Source organism: Lampetra fluviatilis, chromosome 11 (genome assembly GCF_964198595.1).
Source record: "Lampetra fluviatilis chromosome 11, kcLamFluv1.1, whole genome shotgun sequence".
NCBI classification, from domain to species: Eukaryota; Metazoa; Chordata; class Hyperoartia; order Petromyzontiformes; family Petromyzontidae; genus Lampetra; species Lampetra fluviatilis.
The window spans coordinates 4,455,370-4,480,099 of NC_136285.1; the positions used below are offsets into that span (position 1 = coordinate 4,455,370).

A 24,730-nucleotide genomic window follows, 5' to 3' on the forward strand; every position below is an offset into this window, starting at 1 on the left:
CCGAGACAGCTTTTCTTAGAGCCTAGTCTCCATTGGTGTTGGACCAGATGACGCCAAAACACCAATGGAGACTAGGCTCTAAGAAAAGCTGTCTCGGGTGTGGACCAATCAACTTCAAGGACAGTGCATATCATTACTATCATCAGAGTTGTTTCTTTTTGTTTGCATTTTGACTGCTTGAGTTGTGGTTATTGCAAACATGATGCCTTGAATAAAGGTGTCAGTTTTTTGTACCAGTTGAAAGGGTAAACCCTACTACTAGAGACATAATTAGTTTTGCTAATATAATATGATACTGTAATCAGCATTCGTATTAATAATGACTGCACCGTTAATTATATATGTATTACAACATTATCACACGTAACATCGCACACACATATACTAGTTATGTGAAAGCTGTACTCCTTAATTAAAAGTTGAAAATTAGGTTCTGTGAGGACTTTCAAATTAAAGTTTTCCAATTAAATTAAAGTAATTTACAAGTCTATATCAGCATGTGCATACAATCATGGAGGTCTACATATATTTAGGTGTTACAGTTTAATCATAATTTGTTTGCATTAGTTAAACATTTGATTGAATAAATGTAACTGTTTACATGGTAAACAATTTGACAAATAAACGCCAAATTGCTGAAACGGCATTTAAATATGTATCTGTAAAAACTGTGCCATCTAAAGCAATTAACGCCACTCAGCATCTGCGTTATTGACATTATTCAATCTTAGCATAACAACGGTGAACAAATGTGACGATCGAATGTCTGGCGGTGCTCGTGTGCAGTTCAAATTCCGTCACAGTTCCTATGATCACTGTTTTATTGCTTTCATGGCTTTATTTTGGTGATTTCGAAAAGTGTATTGGTTTAGCCATGTTTGTTTGTTGTAGTAGAGAGTTAGACTGATGGCCTTAATCTAAGTTGTCTTGTGGTTGTTGTTGTTTTACTTGCATCCCACTGGGATTTGTGCACACAGCGTTGGTGTACGGTGATTTTTTTCTGCAATATTTTGCTGTCTTTTCTTGGATTTTCTGTTTGCACTTAGTCACATATTCACTTTAAGATGTTTTTTGTTTGTTGCGGTTGCACCTGATTCAAGAGCCGAATGGCTCACAGGGCTATACCTAATAAATGAACTTGAACTTAAACGCCGCGCTCTCCTCTGCTCATTGCTCACGCAGGCATGGCCAGAAGATGCTCTTGAGAAGGTGGCCAATCATTTTCTCGACGATGTGGAGATGTCCCAGGAGGTGCGGGATGAGGCCGTGGTCATGTGCAAGCACTTTCACCAAAGCGTGCGTGCCCTGTCAAAGAGGTGAGACTATTTACTCCCCGCGCTTTCCTCTTGCACTGCGCAAAATTAGGACGGATTTTTTTTCCCATGGAAGAAGCCATTCCAAGCAAAAAAGCGCACCGCTAATTTTACCAGGTACAGCAAATTGAACACGAACAAATCTGAAGAAGGTGAGTGACAAATACGCACGCTGTGTTTGCTAGCCACACTGCTAATGAACCTCAGATGGGATTCCCAGTGGTCATTGTTGATTCCCAAAAAAAACCTATTGCTCGACCTTTAAAGTCTGATTCCAGCATTAACTTAATACATTTCTTGGCAGATTGTTTGCTCTAAAGATGACTCTAAAGACCGTGTACAGAAGGGGATGGTGTAGATATTATCTTTGAGTGCAGATATTATCATTGAGTGCAAACCACTGTGTACTTTCTAACAGTCCAACAATTCAGTGTCTGCAAACTCGAACCAGTGTGAGACAGTGCTAATATCCACCAAAAAGCCTGGACCAGCGGTAGAAATTTCCTATTACAATGAACGGATCAGGTTTGCACGTGATAATGGCTGACGACTACCCACAAAGCGGCACTAATTTTATCAACCACAGAGGGGATAAAAAGGCTTTGATTGACCAGTGATACAATGCCAAACAATTTGGATGTATACATCTTCTAAATTCAACCATACTTCAAGATGCTGTACACAACAGTGAAACATATGCAGCACGGTGAAAAGGATGCGCATGTAAACTCTATAAAATTTTAATGAGACACTTATAGCCAGAGGGGAAGAGGATTATATCAAGCGTGGGGGATGGGGGGTGGAGGAGTATGGGGGGTGTGGTTCATTATGTAACAACATAATAATTATTCTTGGTTCTTTCGGTAAAGTCACGTAGAAGGGAAATAATAAATAATAAAAACATAAAACAATACAAATTCTCACGACGTTTCGACTGCAACACAAGCATTCATCATCAGGTGTGTTGCAGTCGAAACGTCGTGAGAATTTTATTGTTTTATATTTTAATTTTTATTTCCCTTCTACGTGACTTTACCGAAAGAACCAAGAATATGAATCCCTGCAGTCACGAAAGCTTTAAATCAAAATTTAACATAATTATTGAAAATCTGCTGTTAGACCTGATGCATCATTATTATACCAATGTAACCATTTATATCACGGCATCGTAGTGTATAATACGTGCGGTAATTTCCCGAAACAGAACCCTCTTTCGGAACCAGGAAACTTTGTGACGTTAATAATAAAGGTGACTCAAGGTTACTTTTTTTGCCGAATGCAGATTTTACGAGAGTCTCCAGCGCAGGACGTACGTCACCCCGACCTCCTACCTGGAGCTCATCAAGACCTTCAAGAGCCTTCTGGAACGCAAGCGGCTGGAGCTGCTCACGCAGAAGAACCGCTACGTGGTGGGGCTGGAGAAACTCGACTTTGCTGCCTCTCAGGTCAGAGCTCCATCCAACGTCACGCCCCTTCGCCACTTTTTACTCCATGTCCTGGGTGTCGTACTCCTGCGTAGTCAAATGATGCTCACGGTGTACGTATGCGTGTTGAACTTCTTTGCACCGTACGTAGCCAACCGTGCGAATCGGAGATGCTGACTGTTGATGGTGAAATTTTGTAAAATAGCGGAGATAACAGGTAGAAGTGCAGCCCTGCAATTGCTTCCTCGTGCCACTGTTGATTGATGGGCCTCTGCGAGAGGGAGCTCTCGAGAGCTGCACAAGAGGGTATTTGGCCTACTCGTTCACGTTGGCCAGACGCCTCGGATGAGAGGTGGGAATACCCATTCTTTACCCCCACCACATGTTACCTGTAGGTATGTGTGTACATTGAACTTCTTTTGCACCGTACGTAGCCAGCCGTCCTAATCGGAGGTGCGGTGCAAGGACAACAAACTGAACACAAAAAGCGGTTCTCAAGAAATGAGTTTTCAATTTGGATGATTTAAAAGTGCATATCTCCAGTGGCTTCCATCATATTGGAAGGAAGAGCGTCAGTGCCCCAGTTGAGGTGTTACAACAACAACAATTACTTGCTGAGATCTAAAAACTCTACCATTTTTCTTTAACACAATAAACAACGTAAAACGTGTTTCTTTATATTCTTGCTTCTTTCGGTAAAGTCACGTAGAAGGGAAATAATAAAATAATATTAACAATAAAAATTATTGCTGTGGATGTCACACCTGATGATGATTGCTTGTGTTGCAGTCGAAACGTCGTGATAATTGTTATTGTTTTATATTTTTATTATTTTATTATTTCCCTTCTACGTGACTTTACCTAAAGAACCAAGAATATGAATCCCTGCAGTCACGAAAGCTTTAAATCAACGTGTTTCTTTGTAATGTTAGTCTCTACACTGGTCATTGGGTTCACTGCACGCTGTGGATTTGGCAGTGGCGGTTGGAGGGGAGACGAGTTTGGCAGGTGGGGAGTAGTTTTTATTTGTTGACATAAATAAGCAATTAAGAAAGCAAATTGCTCTTATTTTCTGCCTACCTACCTCAGCTCTGTGCCCCAGGCTGTCAGACATAAGTTTAATGCTGCGTTAATGAGCAAATGAAGTGACTGGAGTTAAAAGATGACTTTTATGAGCATGCCATAATGCCTCCCAGCATCATTACTGGTTTACAATTGCCTTGCATGTGTTGCATTACTATGGTGTTATCACTGACAATAGGAAATACCATGCTCTCCATCGCTCGTTGTACCCTATTGCTGCACGTCGCAGCTGCACAATGAGTTACCTGTGCAGCCTGAACACTAACAACGACCTCAGAACTCATCTTGTTGGTTCTTTCGGTAAAGTCACGTAGAAGGGAAGTAATAAAATAATAAAATAATGAAACATAATAAAGTAATTCTCACGACGTTTCGGCCACAACGCAAGCAGCCGTCCTCAGGTGAAGACCAGTCTGGCCGAAACGTCGTGAGAATTATTTTATTATGTTTTATTTTTTTATTTTGTTATTACTTCCCTTCTACGTGACTTTACCGAAAGAACCAAGAAGATGAATCCCTGCAGTCACGAAAGCTTTAAATCGAAATTTGACCTCAGAACTATCCACGCTGTCAACAATAATCCGAGCCTCAGCGCTGTCTCAGAATCAGAATATTGTAGATATCAGAGTCTTTATTCATCCTGGAGCAATCCGATGAGCTGTGAAGCTCTTTTTCACGGATGTCCAGTCCACAGATGTTTCGAACCATGGATGTTCAGCCTCGGGGAGGGCCCAATGGCAGCTTGCCCCTGTTCTACAGCCTCAACACTTATTCACAAGCTCGACACTAACCCATAGCCTCAATTGTCACTCAGACTCAAAACTCACCCTCAGCTTCAACATTCACTGACCCACAACATCACCACTAACCCACAGTATTTGCACTCGACCCACAAGCCTTAGTTTCAACACTAACACACTATCACTCCATGTGCCATATACTCAAATGAGGGCTGGGTGGTACTCGTCTCTGTTGGAAGCTCTGAGACAAGGGTTTAAATTAGACATTTATATAGAAAGTGCCAGTACTGGATTGATCTACATATCCAAATCAGCTGAAGGATCTGGAAAATCATGTGACTTATGTGTCTCCATCCCCACTCCGAATCCCTCCCCTCTCATCTCTCATCTCTATATCTCTATATCTACATCAGCTCAAGCCTTCCACAAGTCACGTGGCCTCTGTGCGGCCACCCTCACTCTGAGCTCACCCCCTCTCCCTGACACCCGCGTGCAGCTCACTCCTGCCCCGCTCCTTCCTTTCTTCTTTCTCTCTGCCTCTCCCCTCCCCTCTCATACTCACCACCCTCTCGTCCCCGACATCTTGGCCCGGTCATTCTTTTTCTCTCTTTTTTTACGATCAGAGGAAACAAGAAGATGCTCGGTGTAGTCTGCACTTTGCTTTGTTCATCATTTCGTTTTTTTTATGCTTTACTTTATGTGCCCCCCCCCTTTTTTTAATGAAAGATTTCACAAAAGATTTAACGCTCTGCTCTCCTCCTTCTTACCCCTTCCCTCTCTCTCTACCCCTTCTCTCTACCCCCCTCTCTCTCTACCCCCTCTCTAACTACTCCATGTCTATGTTCCCCCTGTTTTCTATGTAATATTTGTAAAAAAAAATTACTACGACAAGTGCTGCATCTGCACCCAGCCCTTCTCGCAGTCCTACGGCCTCCGACGGTAGCTCATATCTGCATGCAGAGCTCTCCATCTTCTGCCACCGAGCACACGGCTTCCTCCAGCGCCCACTGCTCCTTGAAGGCCTTCTCTCTCTCTTCCTCTTTCTGCCCGACGGTGCTCTTTCTTTCTTCCTGCTGCTCATCTTGAGCCGTGCCCTCTTTGTGTCTCTTGGAGACTTCCTTCCCGGCATCCCTTCAGATTCCCATTCATTTTCCTTTTCCCATTCATGACATCCTTGACTCTACCCTCCCCCCCCCTTCCCGTGGTGTGCCACAGGTAAACAGTTTATGGCACCTAATATACTATGGATGACAAGTAACAATTACATACATTCTTACGGTGTTATTTTGAATTACCAATAGAATACTTACAATGCCAAAATGAGCATTTTGTGTTGTAAATGTTTATAGTATACTAGCGGTAAGTACCCGGCGTTGCCCGGGCGAAAAAGGCAGACACACATGTAGTTACACACACAAATGGACTGACACACACACATAGAGTTACACACACAAATGCACTCACACATACATAGACTGAACAACAACAACCGCCATTCGCCACTAAGTGGCGGTGACGTCACCACAACGCTTGTGCCAGGCTATGTGCACCTTGAGGCCACGTGAAGTGTCGAACGCCTGCTGGCAGGAGGTCACGGGGCAAACCCAGATGGCACAGGTCGACTGACTGAGACGACTGGCTGATGCACCACCTGTGGCCCCTACTGTGGCAACTTGCTGTGCTTTAGCCGCCCGGCGCTCCGCTCGTTGTTGTGAGCGTCGCTCCTCCGCCCTCCGTTGTTGTTGGAGGGCGATTGCCGCCAACTGACCAGTAGCGTCCTTCAGGAGCCTCCTCCACAGTGGCCGATCTTGACATGGCTGGTGCCAGTCATCGGCAAGTCCACTCAGCTCCACATTCTCATGTACCACATCACTCCATCTCTTCTCCAGCCCCCTGGACCAGGCCGAACAAAAGATGTCTAGGCATGCGGTGTCTGGCCATGCGGGCTACATGACTCAGGCAACATAGCCTTGCCTGGCGTAGGTTACCGATGGGACTTTGTCCACATCTTTCAAGGATTTGTGAGCTCCTCACACAATGTAGCCTGGTTAAATCCAGGATGGATCGTAGGCAGGCCATCGTAAATGTTTCTAACCGGCAAAGATGTTGCATTAGGGGGGTCCAAATTTCGCAAGCGTAGAGAAGGGAGGGAATGACCGTGGCTGAGAAGACCTGAAGCTTCGTGCGGAGTGATAGACCAGGTAGCTTCCACACAGCGTTACGCAGCCAATGAAAAGATAATGTGGCTCGACTGATTCGGAGTGAGACCTCTGCTGTTAAACCGGAGCCGGTCATTAGTAAACTGGCAAGGTATAGGAAACTCTCCACTGTCTCCACAACTGCCCCATCACCAATTGGGAGTTGTGGGGGTGGAGTGTCCGATGGTAGAAAATACCCAGGCAGGTGCTTAGTTTTGGTGGGGCTGATGGTAAGGCCCCACCTCTTGGTGGCAAGCTCCAGGTTCAGCAGCAGCACCTCAAACTCCTCCTCCGAGTGAGCAGCAATTATCAAATCATCGGCATACATAGCATGGTTGAGCAATAGGGAGCCATCCCTTGACCGCACCCGGGCATCGATCAGCCTCCCATTGTATCTGTAGCAGATGGAAATTGTTCGGGTACAGCCATTGAAGGCTTCAGGAACTACGTGGTCCAAATATATGTAAAATAATGTGGGAGCCAGAGGACATCCCTGTTGCACCCCAAGGTGTACAGGGAATGGCTCTGACTCACAGCCACGTAGTTTGACGCGGAGCCGCTCCCCATCATGAAGGTCATTAAGGATGGTGAGCAGTGGGTGAGGGACTCGGAAAGCACGAAGAACAACCCAGAGGCCAGGCCTACTGATGGTATCATAGGCCATGAGCAGGTCAATAAAGCACACGCATGGACTAAGACGCACACATGGGCCTACAGACACGCAAAGAAATGGACTTACACTGACTAACATGGAGGCATGCACACACAGCAATTAACCAACACGCACATGGACTCAGACACACACACACATATGGACTGACACACACATGGACATCCACTTGAGATACACACACATGGAGTTACACACACATATATAGACGTACACATATACAGCGACTCACACACAGACATACGTGGACTCACACACACATTGACGTAAACACACATATGTACTTACTCACACATATGGACTAAGACACACACACACATGGACTTAGACACACATAGATAGACTGACACACACACAGCCCTACACACATACACATGTGACACACAGACATCTACTTGAGATACACAGACATGGATGAACACACACATATGGACTCACACACAAACGCATTGGCTTACACACACACATCGAGTGACACACATGTATAGACTTACATACACATGTGGACTAACACACACATGTGGACTAACACACACACATATGGACTGACACACACATGTGGACTAACACACACACATGTGGACTAACACACACATTTGGACTAACACACACACATATGGACTGACACACACATGTGGACTAACACACACATATGGACTGACACACACATGTGGACTAACACACACACATGTGGACTAACACACACACATGTGGACTAACACACACACATATGGACTGACACACACATGTGGACTAACACACACACATGTGGACTAACACACACACATGTGGACTAACACACACACATGTGGACTAACACACACACATGTGGACTAACACACACACATGTGGACTAACACACACATGTGGACTAACACACACACATATGGACTGACACACATGTGGACTAACACACACACATGTGGACTAACACACACATGTGGACTAAAACACACACATGTGGACTAACACACACACATGTGGACTAACAAACATCACACATATGGACTGACACACACATACACATGGGCGTACATGGCCACATCACAGACCGTCGCAGCGTCATAAAAGCGCAGCAAAAAAAGGGAAAATTTAGCAACCTAAAAATAGAGAGTTTTGTGCACACAAACATAATTATTGTAATGTTTGTCAACTAATGTGTTTAATAATAGAAAACATTGGACTTGATTTGTTAGTGTAAGAAGCTTGGAAATTTGTACTTGCCATAGGCGTGTTGAGGCCTTGTGCCATGCGTAGCCGCCCTCCTAGCCTACATTGGCGAGGCGGCGGAGTTGGCACATTGCCAGGCTAGGGGCTGGGCCGCTACCCCCCCCAGCATCCCCCGCCCGTGCAAGAATAATGGTATGTAAGAAGTGAAATATTATTAGCTAGGGAGTCTTCTGTAGTATAAACTGGACACATCGTGTTGGGGGGGGGGGGGGCGAAGAGGACATTACACTATGAAGAAATATCCGCAGCGTGATGTGTGTATGTATTGGCTGTTAAACGCGTAAAAGGAAATGTCCCCCTTGGCAGGGTCCGCCCCCCCACGCAATTTGCGTCAGTTGGTACGGTCGATGTAAGTAAATAATTAATAATAGAAACGGCACAAATGTGTTAATTAAACTACTTTAAAGTTTAGGGATGGGAAAATGAAATAGCCTATTCCCACCGCGGGGCTTAGGGTGTGCCGCCTGTCAATTTTTTTTCTACATATAGCCCACCGTCCGAGAGCCAAATCCCCCGCAAGCTCGAGTGTGCGGATATATATATAAAATCGCAAATCTGTCTGTCTGTCTGTGTGTGTGTCTGTGTGTCGCCGGACCATACGCAGTTTCATTGGACGGCGGTTGCCCCTGGCAACGGGTAGCGACGCATTCGCTGCTGGGTGGACGCCATTTTTAATTCCCGTTAAAAATATGCGCACGCATTTGTGGTATAAACTCGATATACCCAGCGTTGCCCGGGGGGAAAATACATTTATAATCTTATGAAAACTTTCAAACATTACATACCAATGAAAAAATAACTGTGTAATTACTTTTAAAGCCGACGCGCCAAGAATCGATTCTCTGAATCGCGCAAACGAATCGAAGGTTGTAGATTCCTTTAGATTCGGACGATTCCCGTTTACTATAAGTTGCTTAAAGTCGATATAAACTGCTACGAACGGGAAATATCCGGCGTTGACCGGGGCAAAAATGTAATTAAAAACTCCAGAAAAAATAAAAAAATAAAATAACAATGAAAATGAAACTCTATCATTCAAAATGTAAACCCCCAACATGCCAGGAATCGATTCTTTGAATCGCACAAAGGACTAATCGAAGGTTGTAAATTACTTTAGGATCGCGCTTCCTGTTTAATATAAGTTGCTTATAGAGTTGATATAAACTGCTACGAATGGGAAATATCCGGCGTTGACTGGGGCAAAAATATAATGGTGAGGGCGGTTGTGAGTGGCGATTGTGAGTGGTGATTAGTGAGTGGTGAGGGGAGGTTGAGTGGTGAGGGTGAATGGTGAGGGTGAGTGGTGAGGGTGAGTGTTGAGGGTGAGTGGTGAGTGGTGAGGGTGTGATTGGTGAGGATGAGTCATGAGGGAGAGTGGTGAGGGAGAGTGGTGAGGGTGAATGGTGAGGGTGAGTGGTGAGGGTGAGTGTTGAGGGTGAGTGGTGAGTGCTGATTGGTGAGCGTGTCATTGGTGAGGATGAGTGGTGAGGGAGAGTGGTGAGGGAGAGTGGTGAGGGTGAATGGTGAGGGTGAGTGGTGAGGGTGAGTGTTGAGGGTGAGTGGTGAGTGGTGATTGGTGAGCGTGTCATTGGTGAGGATGAGTGGTGAGGGAGAGTGGTGAGGGAGAGTGGTCAGGGTGAATGGTGAGGGTGAGTGGTGAGTGGTGATTGGTGAGGGTGTGATTGGTGAGGATGAGTGGTGAGGGAGAGTGGTGAGGGTGTGATTGGTGAGGATGAGTGGTGAGGGAGAGTGGTGAGGGTGAATGGTGAGGGTGAGTGGTGAGGGTGAGTGTTGAGGGTGAGTGGTGAGTGGTGATTGGTGAGGGTGTGATTGGTGAGGATGAGTGGTGAGGGAGAGTGGTGAGGGAGAGTGGTGAGGGTGTGATTAGTGAGGATGAGTGGTGAGGGAGAGTGGTGAGGGAGAGTGGTGAGGGTGAATGGTGAGGGTGAGTGGTGAGTGGTGAGGGTGTGTATATATGTAAGGTTATTAAGAAATATATTTTTCACCCGGGCAACGCCGGGTACTTATGCTAGTTTATATATAAAAGAAGAAGAAGAAAAGACAAAGACAATTGCTTAAGTTATGAAATTAAATATAGTCACGAAATCTTTAGGACAATATTATTTCTACTGGCCTGCCGCTGTGTGTTAGACAAGCTTGTATGGAGCTTACAACTGAATAATCCTTTCAGGGTTAATAACACTGAAGTAGGAATCAATGCCTTGCTTCTAGCTATTGATCGGTGAACTTATTTTCACTGATGACTTTGCCAATTACCATTAAACTTGGTGTAAACAATCCAACCGCTCTCACATATACCGAAGCACAATTAGTCTTCCCTGAACGTGGTTTTAAGTCTCAAGAGAGATCTTGCCACCATCAAAGAGTTGCAAGACCATCGCAATCATCTTACTTATTTATAACCATTGAGACCGATGCATTGAAGAGGAAAACACTGAGCTGGTCATGGGGGTGCAGAATTTATGCAAAATTAAAATTTCAACATAAAAAAACTAAAGTGCATGATGGACTTACCTGTTGACGTAGAAATGAAATGTTATGAATTACTTAACGAGTGGAACAATATACTTCGTGCAATGGCAAGGGGCAGAGCAACTGTAAAATAAAGCTGCAGCAGTGAAAATTAAATTTGGGTAAAATATAGTTTGAGTGGATGATGCAGTCGTCTTCATCACCGTTAAACTAAATTTTAAATTGCGTATGAAACAAATATGCAACTAAAGCTACGTGCAAATTCCGGCCATTCTCACTGCACCAGTGGTTGAAGGCCACTCCACACGATGTCAATCACAGAGGTTTCGGACCATACTTCACCATGCTGGTCAATGCGGGTCGGTGAAATGGGGGAGGGCAGGAAGGATTCCGATATCGCTTGTCACTGATATCAGCTATGGCCCAGAATCGAACGAGGCACCCAAATCACTATGTCACCAATCCCCAAGAGCTGAATATTTAGATAGTTTTCGGATCAAATACATATCGACATGTAGTGTGTGACGACACTTTCTTTTTTACATATTTCAGGGTTTTACTTAAATAAGGAGTTCAACCCACTAAATTACATAGCTACTGGCATGTGATGATCCATCTATTCATTGCTTTGCATCTCTTCTTACCCGCACCTCCGATTAGTGCTGTTGTCTGTGTGCGGTGCGAAAGAAGTTCAACATACATACATACATGCGTGATACATGCATTTTAACGTGCGTGTGGAAATGTGTTACGTTCTTATCGGTATATGTTTATTGGAGGATGAAAAGTGCACAAAAAATCACGGAAATATGCATGCTTGGAATTACACTCAGATAGAAGAAGAAGATACACATACATAAGGGAATCAATGGAAATCATCACTATCACGGGATGATACCCGAGGGACGAGACTGGTGTCATAATGACAGAAAAAGAATGGGGGTGCCACGGTGGCGAGATGTTAAATCCCCCGCTATAGTAAAACCTTGGATTGCGAGTAACTTGGTCTGCGAGTGTTTTGCAAGACGAGCAAATTTTTTTAATAAATATTAATTTGATAAACGAGCGAGGTCTTGCAATATGAGTAGTACGTATACGCTTTGTCTGCCGAGCGTCACGTGATTACAACTGATATACGAGTTCTTTGATATACGAGTGCTTTGGATTACAAGCATGTTTCCAGAACGAATTATGCTCGCAATCGAAGGTTTTACTGTATATATCTCAGTGGTTCTTATCTGGTAAAAAATATATATAAACTTATCTTTTCGAAAACATTTCCAAGAGGAGGACCACCGTGAAGGTGAAGCGATGAAATCTGTCCGTGGGAGTCCCGGGTTTATTGGATCGTCGCAGCGCTGGAATGAGGGGGATAGCGATGGCGGAGTGAGGCTCTCAATCCAGCAGTACATCGACAATGGCTCATGATGATACGTTGTTTGTACTGTGGTGGGTTAACGAAACTGCCCCCCGCAGTCATTCGAGGTGTTACATTAACCACGAAGAACAAAAAAATAGATCAATCCTTGAATTGAATAGCAACGTCAAATTATGGCAGTTCATCATATCACGAGGGACAGGGCATCATTGCATGCCTGAAAGCTATTTTTTTCATTGTCGTTGTTTTTAAACAATATCTAATTTTAATACTTTTTTCATTCGTCAGTCACATTGTTGGCAGTTGCTTGCAAAATACTCTAAATATACCTACTGCATTGCACGCATATTTCATCATAATATACAACCCATGGGGATAATTTACATTATAAATTAACTTTGTGGAATTCATTCTTGACAGCAGAGAGGTCTTAGTGATCTGCAGTGAGATTTATGCAGAGTAACTGGGATAAATGTCCATTTTATTTATTAAATAGCAACCCGGGACCATTAATGTTCTAGTGCATAAGCATAACCTTGTTTATTGTTGACTATTGAAACGTCAACCACAACATCATACATACCACTTCGGTTCTGCTTGGGTATCTTCTGATCTCTAAACCGCTAAAATGTCTCTGCTCAAACAAGCATTCGATATCGCTCATTTCTATTGGTGGTTCTGAGCAAGTGACGGCAATTCAACATTCTTATGGCAGTGACCAGTCTACCCAGAGGACAACAGCTATTGACTTCCCATTAAGAGGGACTGTTTTGTATTCATCATCCATCGCTTGATGGGCTCAATCATTCTCTTATGGGGAATTTGATTGTAAGACAAGCACTGATGGGGTACCAACCAGTTAATCCCTTTAAAATGTAGCAACCTAATGTTCTCTTGAAAACCTCAACACCTTCATCAAGAACACTGCCACAAAAGGAAACCTATATATTTGTAATCAGTAACATTTTGGGCAATGAGCCTACTTCATGCCAAAGAAGAAGGGCCAATCTCATCTGCTTTTGTGCAACACTGCCAATGCACTATCACAAGTAAAATATTTTATATTCTTCTCGGTGGCCTCCATCTCATTGCAGGCCTGGACCAGTCATACATTTTTTTCCTAGACTTCTTTCTTCTTCCAGTAACCGCACGGCTCTAGTATTAACTCAATACTTCTCTGGGCATTTGCAGATCGCACTGATGAAGCAGGAGCTCACAGAGCTGGAACCGCAGTTGATTGAGAGGAGCAAGGAGACGGAGGAGCTGGTCAACATCATTGCCGATGAGACTCTGGAGGTGGAAGCTGCCAAGGCGGTCGTAGAGTCCGAGGAGGCCACGGCCAATGCGGCAGCACAGGCCGCTAAGGCCATCAAGGTGAGGGCGATGACACTCGGCTGCACCTCCGATAAGCACAGTTGGCTTCGTAATGAGTTCACCATACATACATTTGAGGCTTCATTCATTTTTTTACTTAAAGCTTTCGTGACTGCAGGGATTCATATTATTGGTTCTTTCGGTAAAGTCACGTAGGAGGGAAATAATAAAATAATAAAAATATAAAACAATAAAAAATTCTCACGACGTTTCGACTGCAACACAAGCAATCATCATCAGGTGTGAAATCAGGTGTGTATGCTGTGGATTTCACACCTGATGATGATTGCTTGTGTTGCAGTCGAAACGTCGTGAGAATTTTTTATTGTTTTATATTTTTATTATTTTATTATTTCCCTTCTACGTGACTTTACCGAAAAAACCAAGAATATGAATCCCTGCAGTCATGAAAGCTTCGAAAAAAATAAAATAAAAATCAGTCCAAAATTTACTTGGACAGATGACCTTGTGGGAAGTAGACCTAACCTACATTCCACGTTTTAAAATTTCGTTGATAAAAGAGACACGAGTATTGCTAGTTATTTAGATTTCATATAGTTATTAAGAAATACATATTTAAATCGCTCGTTCTGCTCTGAATACGTAACTTTACCAAGCTGTCCATACAAAGTGTCAGCCATGCACACATACCAAATCGATCTTAAATGTTACCTTTAGTGACAGGCCCTTTCAATGGGGCTCACCGCCAGGTAGTCCTCCTTGTCAATGATCTTTGAAAGTTTACTGGGGGATTGAACAGTGACTGAATGTTGTTACTGCATCCGATTTGCATTTTGAAAGCCATACAATGCAAATGGAATCCTGCTGTGGTGTAACGGTTAGCTGGTTCAATCTCCCTGCATGGCAACGGAAACAATAATTCATGTCATTGAGATGTCTGGCAATGGAATTCTGGGTCATCTCTCCACCCAGGAGTATATATGAACCGCAGTTAGTCGATCGGCAGTCACACGTGGGTTAACTCAATTTTTCCAAGATGTCTGGCCACCGTAGAAGAGTAGACCAAATTACCCTCCGGAGGGGTCCTCTAGAGCTCCCTCTGATGGAGACCCTTTAACAAGCAGTGTCATGAGCAAGAAATTCGGAGGGCTGTACGTTTACCACCTTTATAATGTGAGAAACCTAATTTTATATTCATAGAGTGCCTTAGCTCAAGGCGTTTTAGCATAGTTTTAAAAGCGCAAACAAAATTGAGCGATTTAGATGGCAGGGGCAGTGCAACGGCTGGGGAACGAGTGACCGCTAACAGAGGGCACTTAGGGGGTCACGAAAGGGCAGGGAAGGAGTGGAGGGGCAAGGGGAGGGAAGAGAGAAGGGAATTGTAAATGTAGAAGAGGTGAGGCTTTGAAAAAGGGGTGGCGGAGTGGAAGAGCAGTGATCGCCATGGCGAGTACGTTATGAAGTGGTCCTGGGCTCCCCATTCAGCCAGCTGCACTGGCTAGCATGGTGAAGTATGGTCAAACAACCTTGATGGCCAGGCAGTTACACTGCATCACTCAACAGTTTATTGACAAAGTGCTGTTCATTATTACAGCCCACTGTCAATCTACTGTGTTTAGCCACAACTTAAATTATTTACTCACTGCAGCTAGATCATTAAATAAGTTTTTACTAAACTACATGTGTTTCCCCGTACACTACTCTTTGATGCAGTGTAACTGCCTGGTTATACACCCTTTATCACAAAGCACACAATCAATTCAGAGTAGTGAGGCGTTATGTTCTGCATTAAAATAAATAGGGATGTGTGTGAGACAACAAAATCCTTTCCACGAGACACGTGTGCAGTGTCATGCATTTTACCTAAATTCCACGTAGGCTGTTACAGGTTTGAATATGTAACCAATTTGTTGTATTTGTCATCTCTGTAGCTGTCGCCTCTGCTGGTGTAATCCCAATTACCCCAGCGCTGCAATGCATCGCGCCAATAAATTCGCTCGTTGCTGCGGGGAATGCCGCCGTCAGGGATGTCACTCGCTAAGCAACCACGTTAGCCAGCACTCGTCTGTAGAGCGTCGCCCTTGGATGTGTGAAACCCACGTTGTCAAATTTAAATGGTAGCCGTTTTTAAATTGATAATATACGAGGGTCATTGAAGGTTAACCTGTGAATTATGCTCCTATGCGACAGGCGCTGCAAATATATTACAGCTCTAGGATTCCTGGGACAGCGTGGTCGTGCGAGTGAATGGAACTCTTCTATTACAACCGAGGTGACCGAACGGCGGCTCTGGTGGCTCAGAGATCAAAGCATTGACCCCGCACCGCCGACCACCCGGGTTTGAATCCAGGTGGCCGCACCGGGTGTGACTCAAACTGGAACAACAGTGCGTGAAAAGTAACGTGCTCGTAACAATGCGATTGGCAGTTCAACTCGGCACTGTAAAACGATCTGCACCTGATTTCCACTCCGTGCGACGAAGAGGCAATGCGGTGGGGGCTGCGTTATCAGGGCTGTGCAGGTGGGCGCAGTGTGGAAGGGGGTGGCGTTTTTTGACTCGGTGAACAGCGGAGGGTCGAGGGCAGGGGATAGGCAACCAAAATAGCAAGAAGGGACATTCTAGATTTGAAGCTTTCGTGACTGCAAGGATTCATATTCTTAGGTTTTTTCGGTAAAGTCACGTAGGTAAAACATAAAAATTAATTAAAATAAAATAAAAATCACGACGTTTCGGAGGCAACACAAGTCTCCGTCATCAGGTGGGACTGTCACAGCCAGATTAGCTGCATCAAGTGAGGCAATGATTCAAGATGTAATCCCTTAAAAGCAAGTTGAGGGGGGGAGGAGAGGGGGGGGGAGCTCATCAGAATGTGGTAGCCAATGAATGGAACGTATCGGGAGGGAGGGGGGCGGGGCTCAAAGACGGCACGGAGTGCCACGTACAACGCATCGGGAGGGGGGCGGGGCCTAAAGGATGGGCGACGGCGTGGACGCGGTTGAGCGCAAGCGACTACTGCTGCACACGCCAACGCATTGGACAGAGAGGGGGGAGGGGAGGCCTGATACACATGATAGAAAAGAACGAAAATGCCCATGTTTATACCAATGCTGGCTGAACAATGAAGAGAGTACTGTTAAACACTGGGGATGTTAACACTCGGTAAAGTAAAGTAAAATAGTGCCTGTCAGATAAGATGGTCCAAAAAAGTGTAATTAAGTCTTTTTTGCGTGGTTGATAACATCTTTCCAATGATTACTAAGTTTGTACCCATCATCACGGTTAAAATTATGTCTGTGTTTGTATATTTGTATGGCTTCATTGCTACAACTCGGTGGGCTCTCATGAAATTGTCTTTTCCGAGACCAAGGTTCTCTGCAAACCTCCTGGCTACCATCAAAGGTTTGTACACAAAGCCATACAAATATACAAACACAGACATAATTTCAACCGTGATGATGGGTACAAACTTAGTAATCATTGGAAAGATGTTATCAACCACGCAAAAAAGACTTAATTACACTTTTTTGGACCATCTTATCTGACAGGCACTATTTTACTTTACTTTACCGAGTGTTTAACAGTACTCTCTTCATTGTTCAGCCAGCATTGGTATAAACATGGACATTTTCGTTCTTTTCTATCATGTGTATCAGGCCTCCCCTCCCCCCTCTCTGTCCAATGCGTTGGCGTGTGCAGCAGTAGTCGCTTGCGCTCAACCGCGTCCACGCCGTCGCCCATCCTTTTGGCCCCGCCCCCCTCCCCCTCCCGATGCGTTGTACGTGGCACTCCGTGCCGTCTTTGAGCCCCGCCCCCCCTCCCTCCCGATACGTTCCATTCATTGGCTACCACATTCTGATGAGCCCCCCCCCCTCTCCTCCCCCCTCAACTTGCTTTTAAGGGATTACATCTTGAATCATTGCCTCACTTGATGCAGCTAATCTGGCTGTGACGGTCCCACCTGATGACGGAGACTTGTGTTGCCTCCGAAACGTCGTGATTTTTATTTTATTTTATTTTTATTAATTTTGATGTTTTACCTACGTGACTTTACCGAAAAAATCTAAGAATAAGAAGGGACATTTTTTTCGAATTCGGTGGGGAAAAAACTCAATATTTATTAAGGACGGTGGTCCTTAATAAAATAACGACACGGAGCAGTTCCTTAAAGAGCAGCATGCTGCTCCAGAGCTGCAAGTTGCAGACCCCTGGTGTAGGACCACAACGGAATGAAGGCCAAACCACATTCAAGGCGAGAAGACAATTTTGGGTTGAATGGTCAGTGACATGCAGAGAAATCAGGCTCCAGTCCGGACTTAACTTTGGTGAGAGGTACAAGGGGGTGTGGATGGCCAGAAGCAGAGAGTTCTAAACAATGAGCACAGCAGAGCAGAGAGAGCAACCTCCCATTGCTATGGAATAATATCATCGCAGTGGAGGGCTTTCTGTGTATGTCACAGATGGTCACGCACTTTCTGTCGCCGCGAAACAGCTTTGTGTGACAAATGCTTTTGTAAATGACAAACATCAACGTTGCTGAAATTTGTTAAAGATTGCCCTGCGACTTGACGACTTAGGACGCGTCGTGCAGAACTCTCAACGCTGCGAGCACTGTCGGAGAGTTATGATCAGTTTCGAGGCACGTGCCCATCGTCAGACGACTGCTGTGACTTCCACGCGCACATTAAAAGTGTGGAGTAGCTGTTTGTGTGGTTCTTGTATCACGCTCTGATGCATTTTCTGCTTGTATTACCGGGTGTTCTGTCACCCTTGGTACCATCGAATACGCCCAAGCGATGAGCTTTCTACGCACAAGTGGACAAAGGCGAATGTGTAGCATTGGCTGCCTACATTGAACGCCACGAGTAGCAGTCAACTTTTTACAGTCGAGGGGAGAACATGAGCCACTCCGCTCAGTTCCTGAAGAAGCTCCCAGAAAGTTGGAGCGAAACGTTGGACATCATGCCAAAGGACGCGCGGCACGACCCCAAAAACACATCGGAGAGCCGTGGAGCAGAACTGTGAAACCTACTTGGTAGTTATTGTATCGCATTGTGTGCTATACATTTGAAAGGTAAGGGCTATGATTTTGTTGGTGTACATACGAGACATTATTTTAAAAGACTCTTTTGCAATGACCTGACAATCATTTACATTTTTTTCTCCACTAGTGGTCCTGAGTCAGGAGCGGAAATTCCACATTCCTATAGTGGGGACAAGTTCGTAAGGCAGTCGCTGTTGTCTAGCCACCCATCAAGTGCAGCCTTGCCAGTTGGCTTCACATTTATTGATCCAAGAGAAGTGAGTTGAACAGTGGTAGGCACGACAATGTACAGCACGGGATACACATTAATACATTACCGAGATCTGTGGAATGAAGTTTGCCCTACATCATGCATCTGTCAGCTGGAATCATTTTCATGTTTGGCATTATTGCTCAATAACGCGAGTTGACATGCAGAAATATGATATCAAATCTACCCTTCATGCTACACACTTGTGATTCCACCTCCGCCATGCTTGCCAGAGCCACGATTTATCATATTGTGATTATGCAATGTTCCTTCAAGGGACATTACCTCAGTGATATTAAATTCAAAAGTGATGATGGTGTGCAATCGGCTGTCCGGCAGTGTTTGCGCACCCATCCTCAAGGCATCTATATCGCCAGAGAACGAGTGTCGCCACACACACACGCAGACAGAAGGCAATCTTTGCTGCAGTGGACGCGATTTGAGCCGCGTGAGTATCTACAGCCACGTGTTGTTTGTTTAGAGACAGCACAAAAACAACAATGGCAGGTAAGCCTTGAACAGGCGTCGTAGAAATCATGATACATTATTGAATGCTGCATTGGTGATGGTTTCAAAAAGAATTCGTAATAACCGTGATAATTATTAATAATGACGATGATAACAATTGGGCGCTTGAGTTGTCGGTCGGCGTTCGAATTGGGACCGCGACCCTCAAAGTGAATGGCGCTGTGTCTCCACTTTGATCGCTCCTCCTCGTGATCCGTGGATCAAACAAAATCACTCGAGACCCCAGCGTATGGCAGCCAAGAGTAGTTCACGCGAATGCCATCGCAATGGGTCACACGCTGGCTATGCTCTAAAGGAATGATATATAATAATCGCAGCCCTTTTTCAAACCACTGCTGGAAGAAATCCTCATGCTGTGAACGTTTGGGGCTTGTTTGTACATCACTTCACCGCACTCATCAGTACAGGTTGGTGAAACTGGGGATCGGGGGGAAGGTCCGGTTTAAATGTAATTTGCTAACGCTGTTAATTGTGTCCGGAATTAAAACTCAGGTCGCCAGGTTCGTAAAACGGTGCATGAACCACTGCGCTATCTCTTTATCCCATTGAGTGATGGGTAATAACGATAATTAACAATGATAGCCGTTGCAATTAACACATGCTAATTAAACAACACGTTTAATAATGGCCGTGTATTCAAGGATAACGGCAACCACTTTAAACGTCAAGGTTGCTTCAACACTTTGTCATTAATAATTCAAACAAAAACTGACTTAAAGACACAAGGAAGGGCACGCAATGGGCTCTTTGGCTGAACTGATCCACCACGTTGTCTATCCCATGACTACAGCCTGGCTGCTTGCTTCTAGAAGCTCACAGGGAGACCACTCTGCCTTTCCCTCACGTGGTGTCGGTTACTTTACACACAACACAGTGAGCTGCAACATAGCATCCATGTCGAGCGATCGCGATCATCCGTGGCGTCGTTGAAAAATGCACGATCGCTCGCTCGCTCGCTTGTTGTATTCGTAAACGAGACTTGACCTGGACGTGCCGCGCAAACAATGAATGTTCTTAGGATTGCCATGGCAAGGGTGGTGCAGTGGTTAACACTTGTGCCTCACAGCAAGAAGGGCCCAGGTTTAATCCCCCACTTTCTCGTGGAGTCGTGGGTTCTGTCCCCCTGTTCTGCATGGGTGACCTACGGGCTCTCCCGTTTCATCCGACAGCCGATATTGCGTTACAAACATCCCAATGCCCGAAAAGCTGCTGACCTTAAAATTACTGACTTGGGATCACACGTGGCAACGTCACCTCTGTTACACGTATTCGAGAGGAGCCTCCTGGAACAGAGTCTAAAAGACTCAGTAAGGCTTCCCTGGGTATAAACAATCATACTCATGATATGAATAAATTATCAAGCTGCAGAGATATATACAACGACATACTTTGGAGTGGTTTAGAGGGTTAATAGCTGTGAGAGAACTTGGTGAATGGCACTGAGACGATTCCCTTGGTGCGGGATTTCAGTTGTAAGCAACATCAAAAGGTCAATTTAATAATACGCAGAATCCATTCAAAGTAAATAGTATGTTTTCGTCCAGACCAATATTATTAATCAGCGTTTGTTTATACTCTCTGGTTCTTTCGGTAAAGTCACGTAGATAGAAAATATAATAAAAGAAAACACGATGTTTCGGTCGCAACACAAGCGTCCGTCATCAGGTGATTCCTGCAGTCACGAAAGCTTCAAATCAGCGTTTGTTTAAACAAGAAATATATAGAGCAGTGTCGACCTTTAAGTTCGTATTAGCTGCGTCAGGCTTGTTTTCTAAAAAACCCATGTTTTCTTTATTTGTATGGGGAGATACAGAATGGAATCCTGCCTTTATATGTCCTTACCAATAATACTCGATGGCAGTGCATAATGACTGTGTACTATGAGGTATAACGGCATAAATATACTGTAGCATCTGGCAGTTCACCAGCATTGATTCAAGAAAGTCTGATTCAAGCAGGGCTAATGAGGCAATGTGCATTGAATCCCCAGACATGAACGTGCTTTTTTTTAACAAATGCTGCAAAAATTATGCACTCCCAGAAGGTTTGCTATAAATGTACTAACATTTATTACGTGAAGAGACAGCTGTATAAAGGCGGCGTCTGATGATCTATTTTGTTACTTGCATTCTCCACAGTGGCGCTACTCATTAGTTAAGTGTTATATAAACTATAGATGCGCCATAAACACGTCTGTATCTATGTTGAACTTCTTTCGCCCCGTACGTGGCCAATCATGCTCATAGAGTGGTACTTTCGGTGCTGTTGGTAAGAGTACACAACCCGTAGTCGCATTGGTGCAATCCATCATGAAAATGTAATTATTTTATCTGAGGTTTATATACAAATGATGTCAAAAGCAGTCACCCTATGGGCACACTTATGTCCACCAAAGGGCTGTGGAAGTTCGACCACTGGGTTAGGGCTGCCACTGGAGATGACCATGATCCCCTTGCGTGTTTGGTCAAGGAGACACTTGAACTTGAGTTGACGTTTAATTGTGAAATTATGAAAACAGAGTAAGGGGCCATCCATTGAGTAGGTACGCACCTGCATACGTACGTTTGACGCACCCCCTCCCCCCCGAATCCTATAGAACGGCCGATATTTAATCCACGCAGAAACGATCAAGGATAAAAAATATTAACGTGTTTAAGCAAACGGATAGTCCACCGCCAGACTAACTCATTTGAAGGCCAATGTAGACAAATTATTATCGAGGCTTCACCCCCCCCCCCGTTTCCTATGCGTACGCACATTGTCAGTAGAGCCCTCATACGCAAGCTACGCATTTGGGTTAACCCCCCTTCCCCCCTCCATGCGTAACGTACTAAATGGATGGCCCATAACGACAACCCAGGGAAAGCCAACATGACAGTTATTTGCACTGGTTGATGGTGACCAAACACTGCACATTATGCAGCACATTACCACAATCTAAATTGCACGACTTTCATTCGGAGCGTGGCGATATATCAGTTATTTCATTGCTATCGATTCTTCAAGCTCATGTAACATGCATGAATTGGGTATACGAAGTGTTGTTTTACTGGGAGGAACCACCTGGTTCCACTAGCCCATAGCGGATTATTGTGTCCGTCCGTCGTGCATCCAAAAATGGGAGTGGTGGGGCTGGGTGGAGGAGAGAGGTTGGGGAGGGGCTGAGTGGGGAGGGGAGAGTGGGGAGGGGCTGGTTTTGGGAGGGTGGGGCTGGGTGGGGAGGGTGGGGAGGGGCTGGGTGGGGAGGGTGGGGAGGGGCTGGGTGGGGAGGGGCTGGGTGGGGGGTGGGAAGGGTGGGGCTGGGTGGGGAGGGGCTGGTCACCCCGTGGTGCCTTTATAAAACTCAACGCCCTCACAGTCGGGCATATTTGCGGAATACACCACGCCGCCGTTGATCCTGCCCATTGACCGAGCAACCCAACGTTCCTACCAGCTCCCTCCGCAGGAATGTGTTTTAAAGCCCCTGTAGTCTGCAACTCCCTCCCTCTGCCTTCTGTGTTGTCGATGCCCTGCCACCCGTTTATGTTCAGGCTGAAGACCTTCCCTTTTTCATCTGCCTATAGCTGACTCGTTCGCTCTGTAAAAAATATAAATGCCCACTGTTCTGTCGAGCATATAGTGATGTGGTTACATTTTAATCCAAAATGTATAAATACAAATTTCCTATCACTTAGTATTACAATAAAAAAAATATGGTCATATGTATTTGTCCATTTGCTACATTTGAGTTAGCATATGAAGCCCATGTAATGTAACCAAAACAAAACTACCATGTATTGCATTTGATATTGTCTCCACAAGACTCTCCTCAACGTTGTGGGTGGGACCTCTGTTCTTTACACTCATCACCACCAACACCTACACTGGCAGCATAGTGGGATCTCCACTCAACTACCGCAACCCTATTTGAACTTCATCGAGTAACCTCAAGAAACTCCCAACGGTTTGCAAAACCATCTCGGCCACGTTTTTCCTTATCCCCAGTCACATTCTATATTTTCTCGCATCTCCCTCCACTCTCTCCACTGGCTTCTAATCATTGCCAGCAGCAGCAGCGGGGTCAGTCGCAAGCTTGCCTGCCTGTGCCACTATACGCCACCTCTACTTTTGCTCGTCCACTGTATTTCTCTTCGCGTCCGTCACCCTGCACTGCAGCTCACAGTAAAAACAGCGTGACTCACAACCTTCTTTTCTCTACAACCAAGGACCATGATCACGACCAGCTGTCCTTTCTCCATGGCAGTCCCCCGCCGTTTGGAGCCACGATCTCGCTGCACATTAGCAGCAGCATTCAATCTACACCGACATCTATGATGCATTTGTAATAAAGGACTCTCTCTCAGATGTCGATCTCCGTTGTCCTTTATTGGGTTCGTAGAATCTCGATACCACGGCGTCCTCGCTCAGGCTCGCGTCCCTCTCGACGACCTCTCCACAGCCCCTCGGCTGCTCCGATATGCAGTCTCCCTGCTGCTCCGTTAGGCAGTCTCCCTGCTGCTCCGCCTGGCAGCCACCCCGCTGCTCCGCTCTCTAGCTCACTGCTGCCCCATATACCTCTAGCCTCCCACAGCCGCTAGCTCTCTCTGCGTCTGACACCGATGGCTAACAATGTCGACGTCTCCCACTGCGTGGCGACCGCACCACTCTCTCCGTCCTGCCCAGCGTGGCCTCCTCCTGTTTCACTTCGTCTCAACTCCCCCTTCCAGTTCTCTCCCTAAATCCTCTCTCCCACGTGACCCTAACTCCACCCACTCCCCAGGTGACCCAGACTCCGCCCCCCCTCAATCCTTGCTCGCATTACACGACCCCCCCCCCTAATGAAAACCCAGCCGTCCCCGGCTGCAATAAATAGAATAAAATAATGCGAGCAATATTGGAACCGTCTGGCATCACTGGGCAACGGATAATATACCAACGATAACAAGAACAACAAGAACAATAACAATCAACAAAAGGAAAGGGATTTTGAACGCGTGCGGGTCGCCGGCCCGTCACGAACGGGCGGCGGTCCCCCCACAGACCGAGAACGCGACGGGGTTTTAAGAT

At 45.3% G+C, this 24,730-nt stretch overlaps 1 protein-coding gene across 10 annotated transcripts in view; it reads left to right on the forward strand.

Moving 5' to 3' along the window:
* LOC144934736 (dynein axonemal heavy chain 3-like) overlaps positions 1 to 24,730 on the forward strand; it is an 864,594-nt gene that overhangs the window by 739,852 nt on the left and 100,012 nt on the right. For all 10 annotated transcript variants that reach the window (XM_078860821.1, XM_078860816.1, XM_078860817.1 and 7 more), the window contains 3 exons: positions 1,183 to 1,316; positions 2,596 to 2,758; positions 13,721 to 13,903. In XM_078860821.1, the coding sequence (XP_078716947.1) occupies positions 1,183 to 1,316; positions 2,596 to 2,758; positions 13,721 to 13,903 (480 nt within the window). The remainder of the gene's footprint in view (positions 1 to 1,182; positions 1,317 to 2,595; positions 2,759 to 13,720; positions 13,904 to 24,730) is intronic.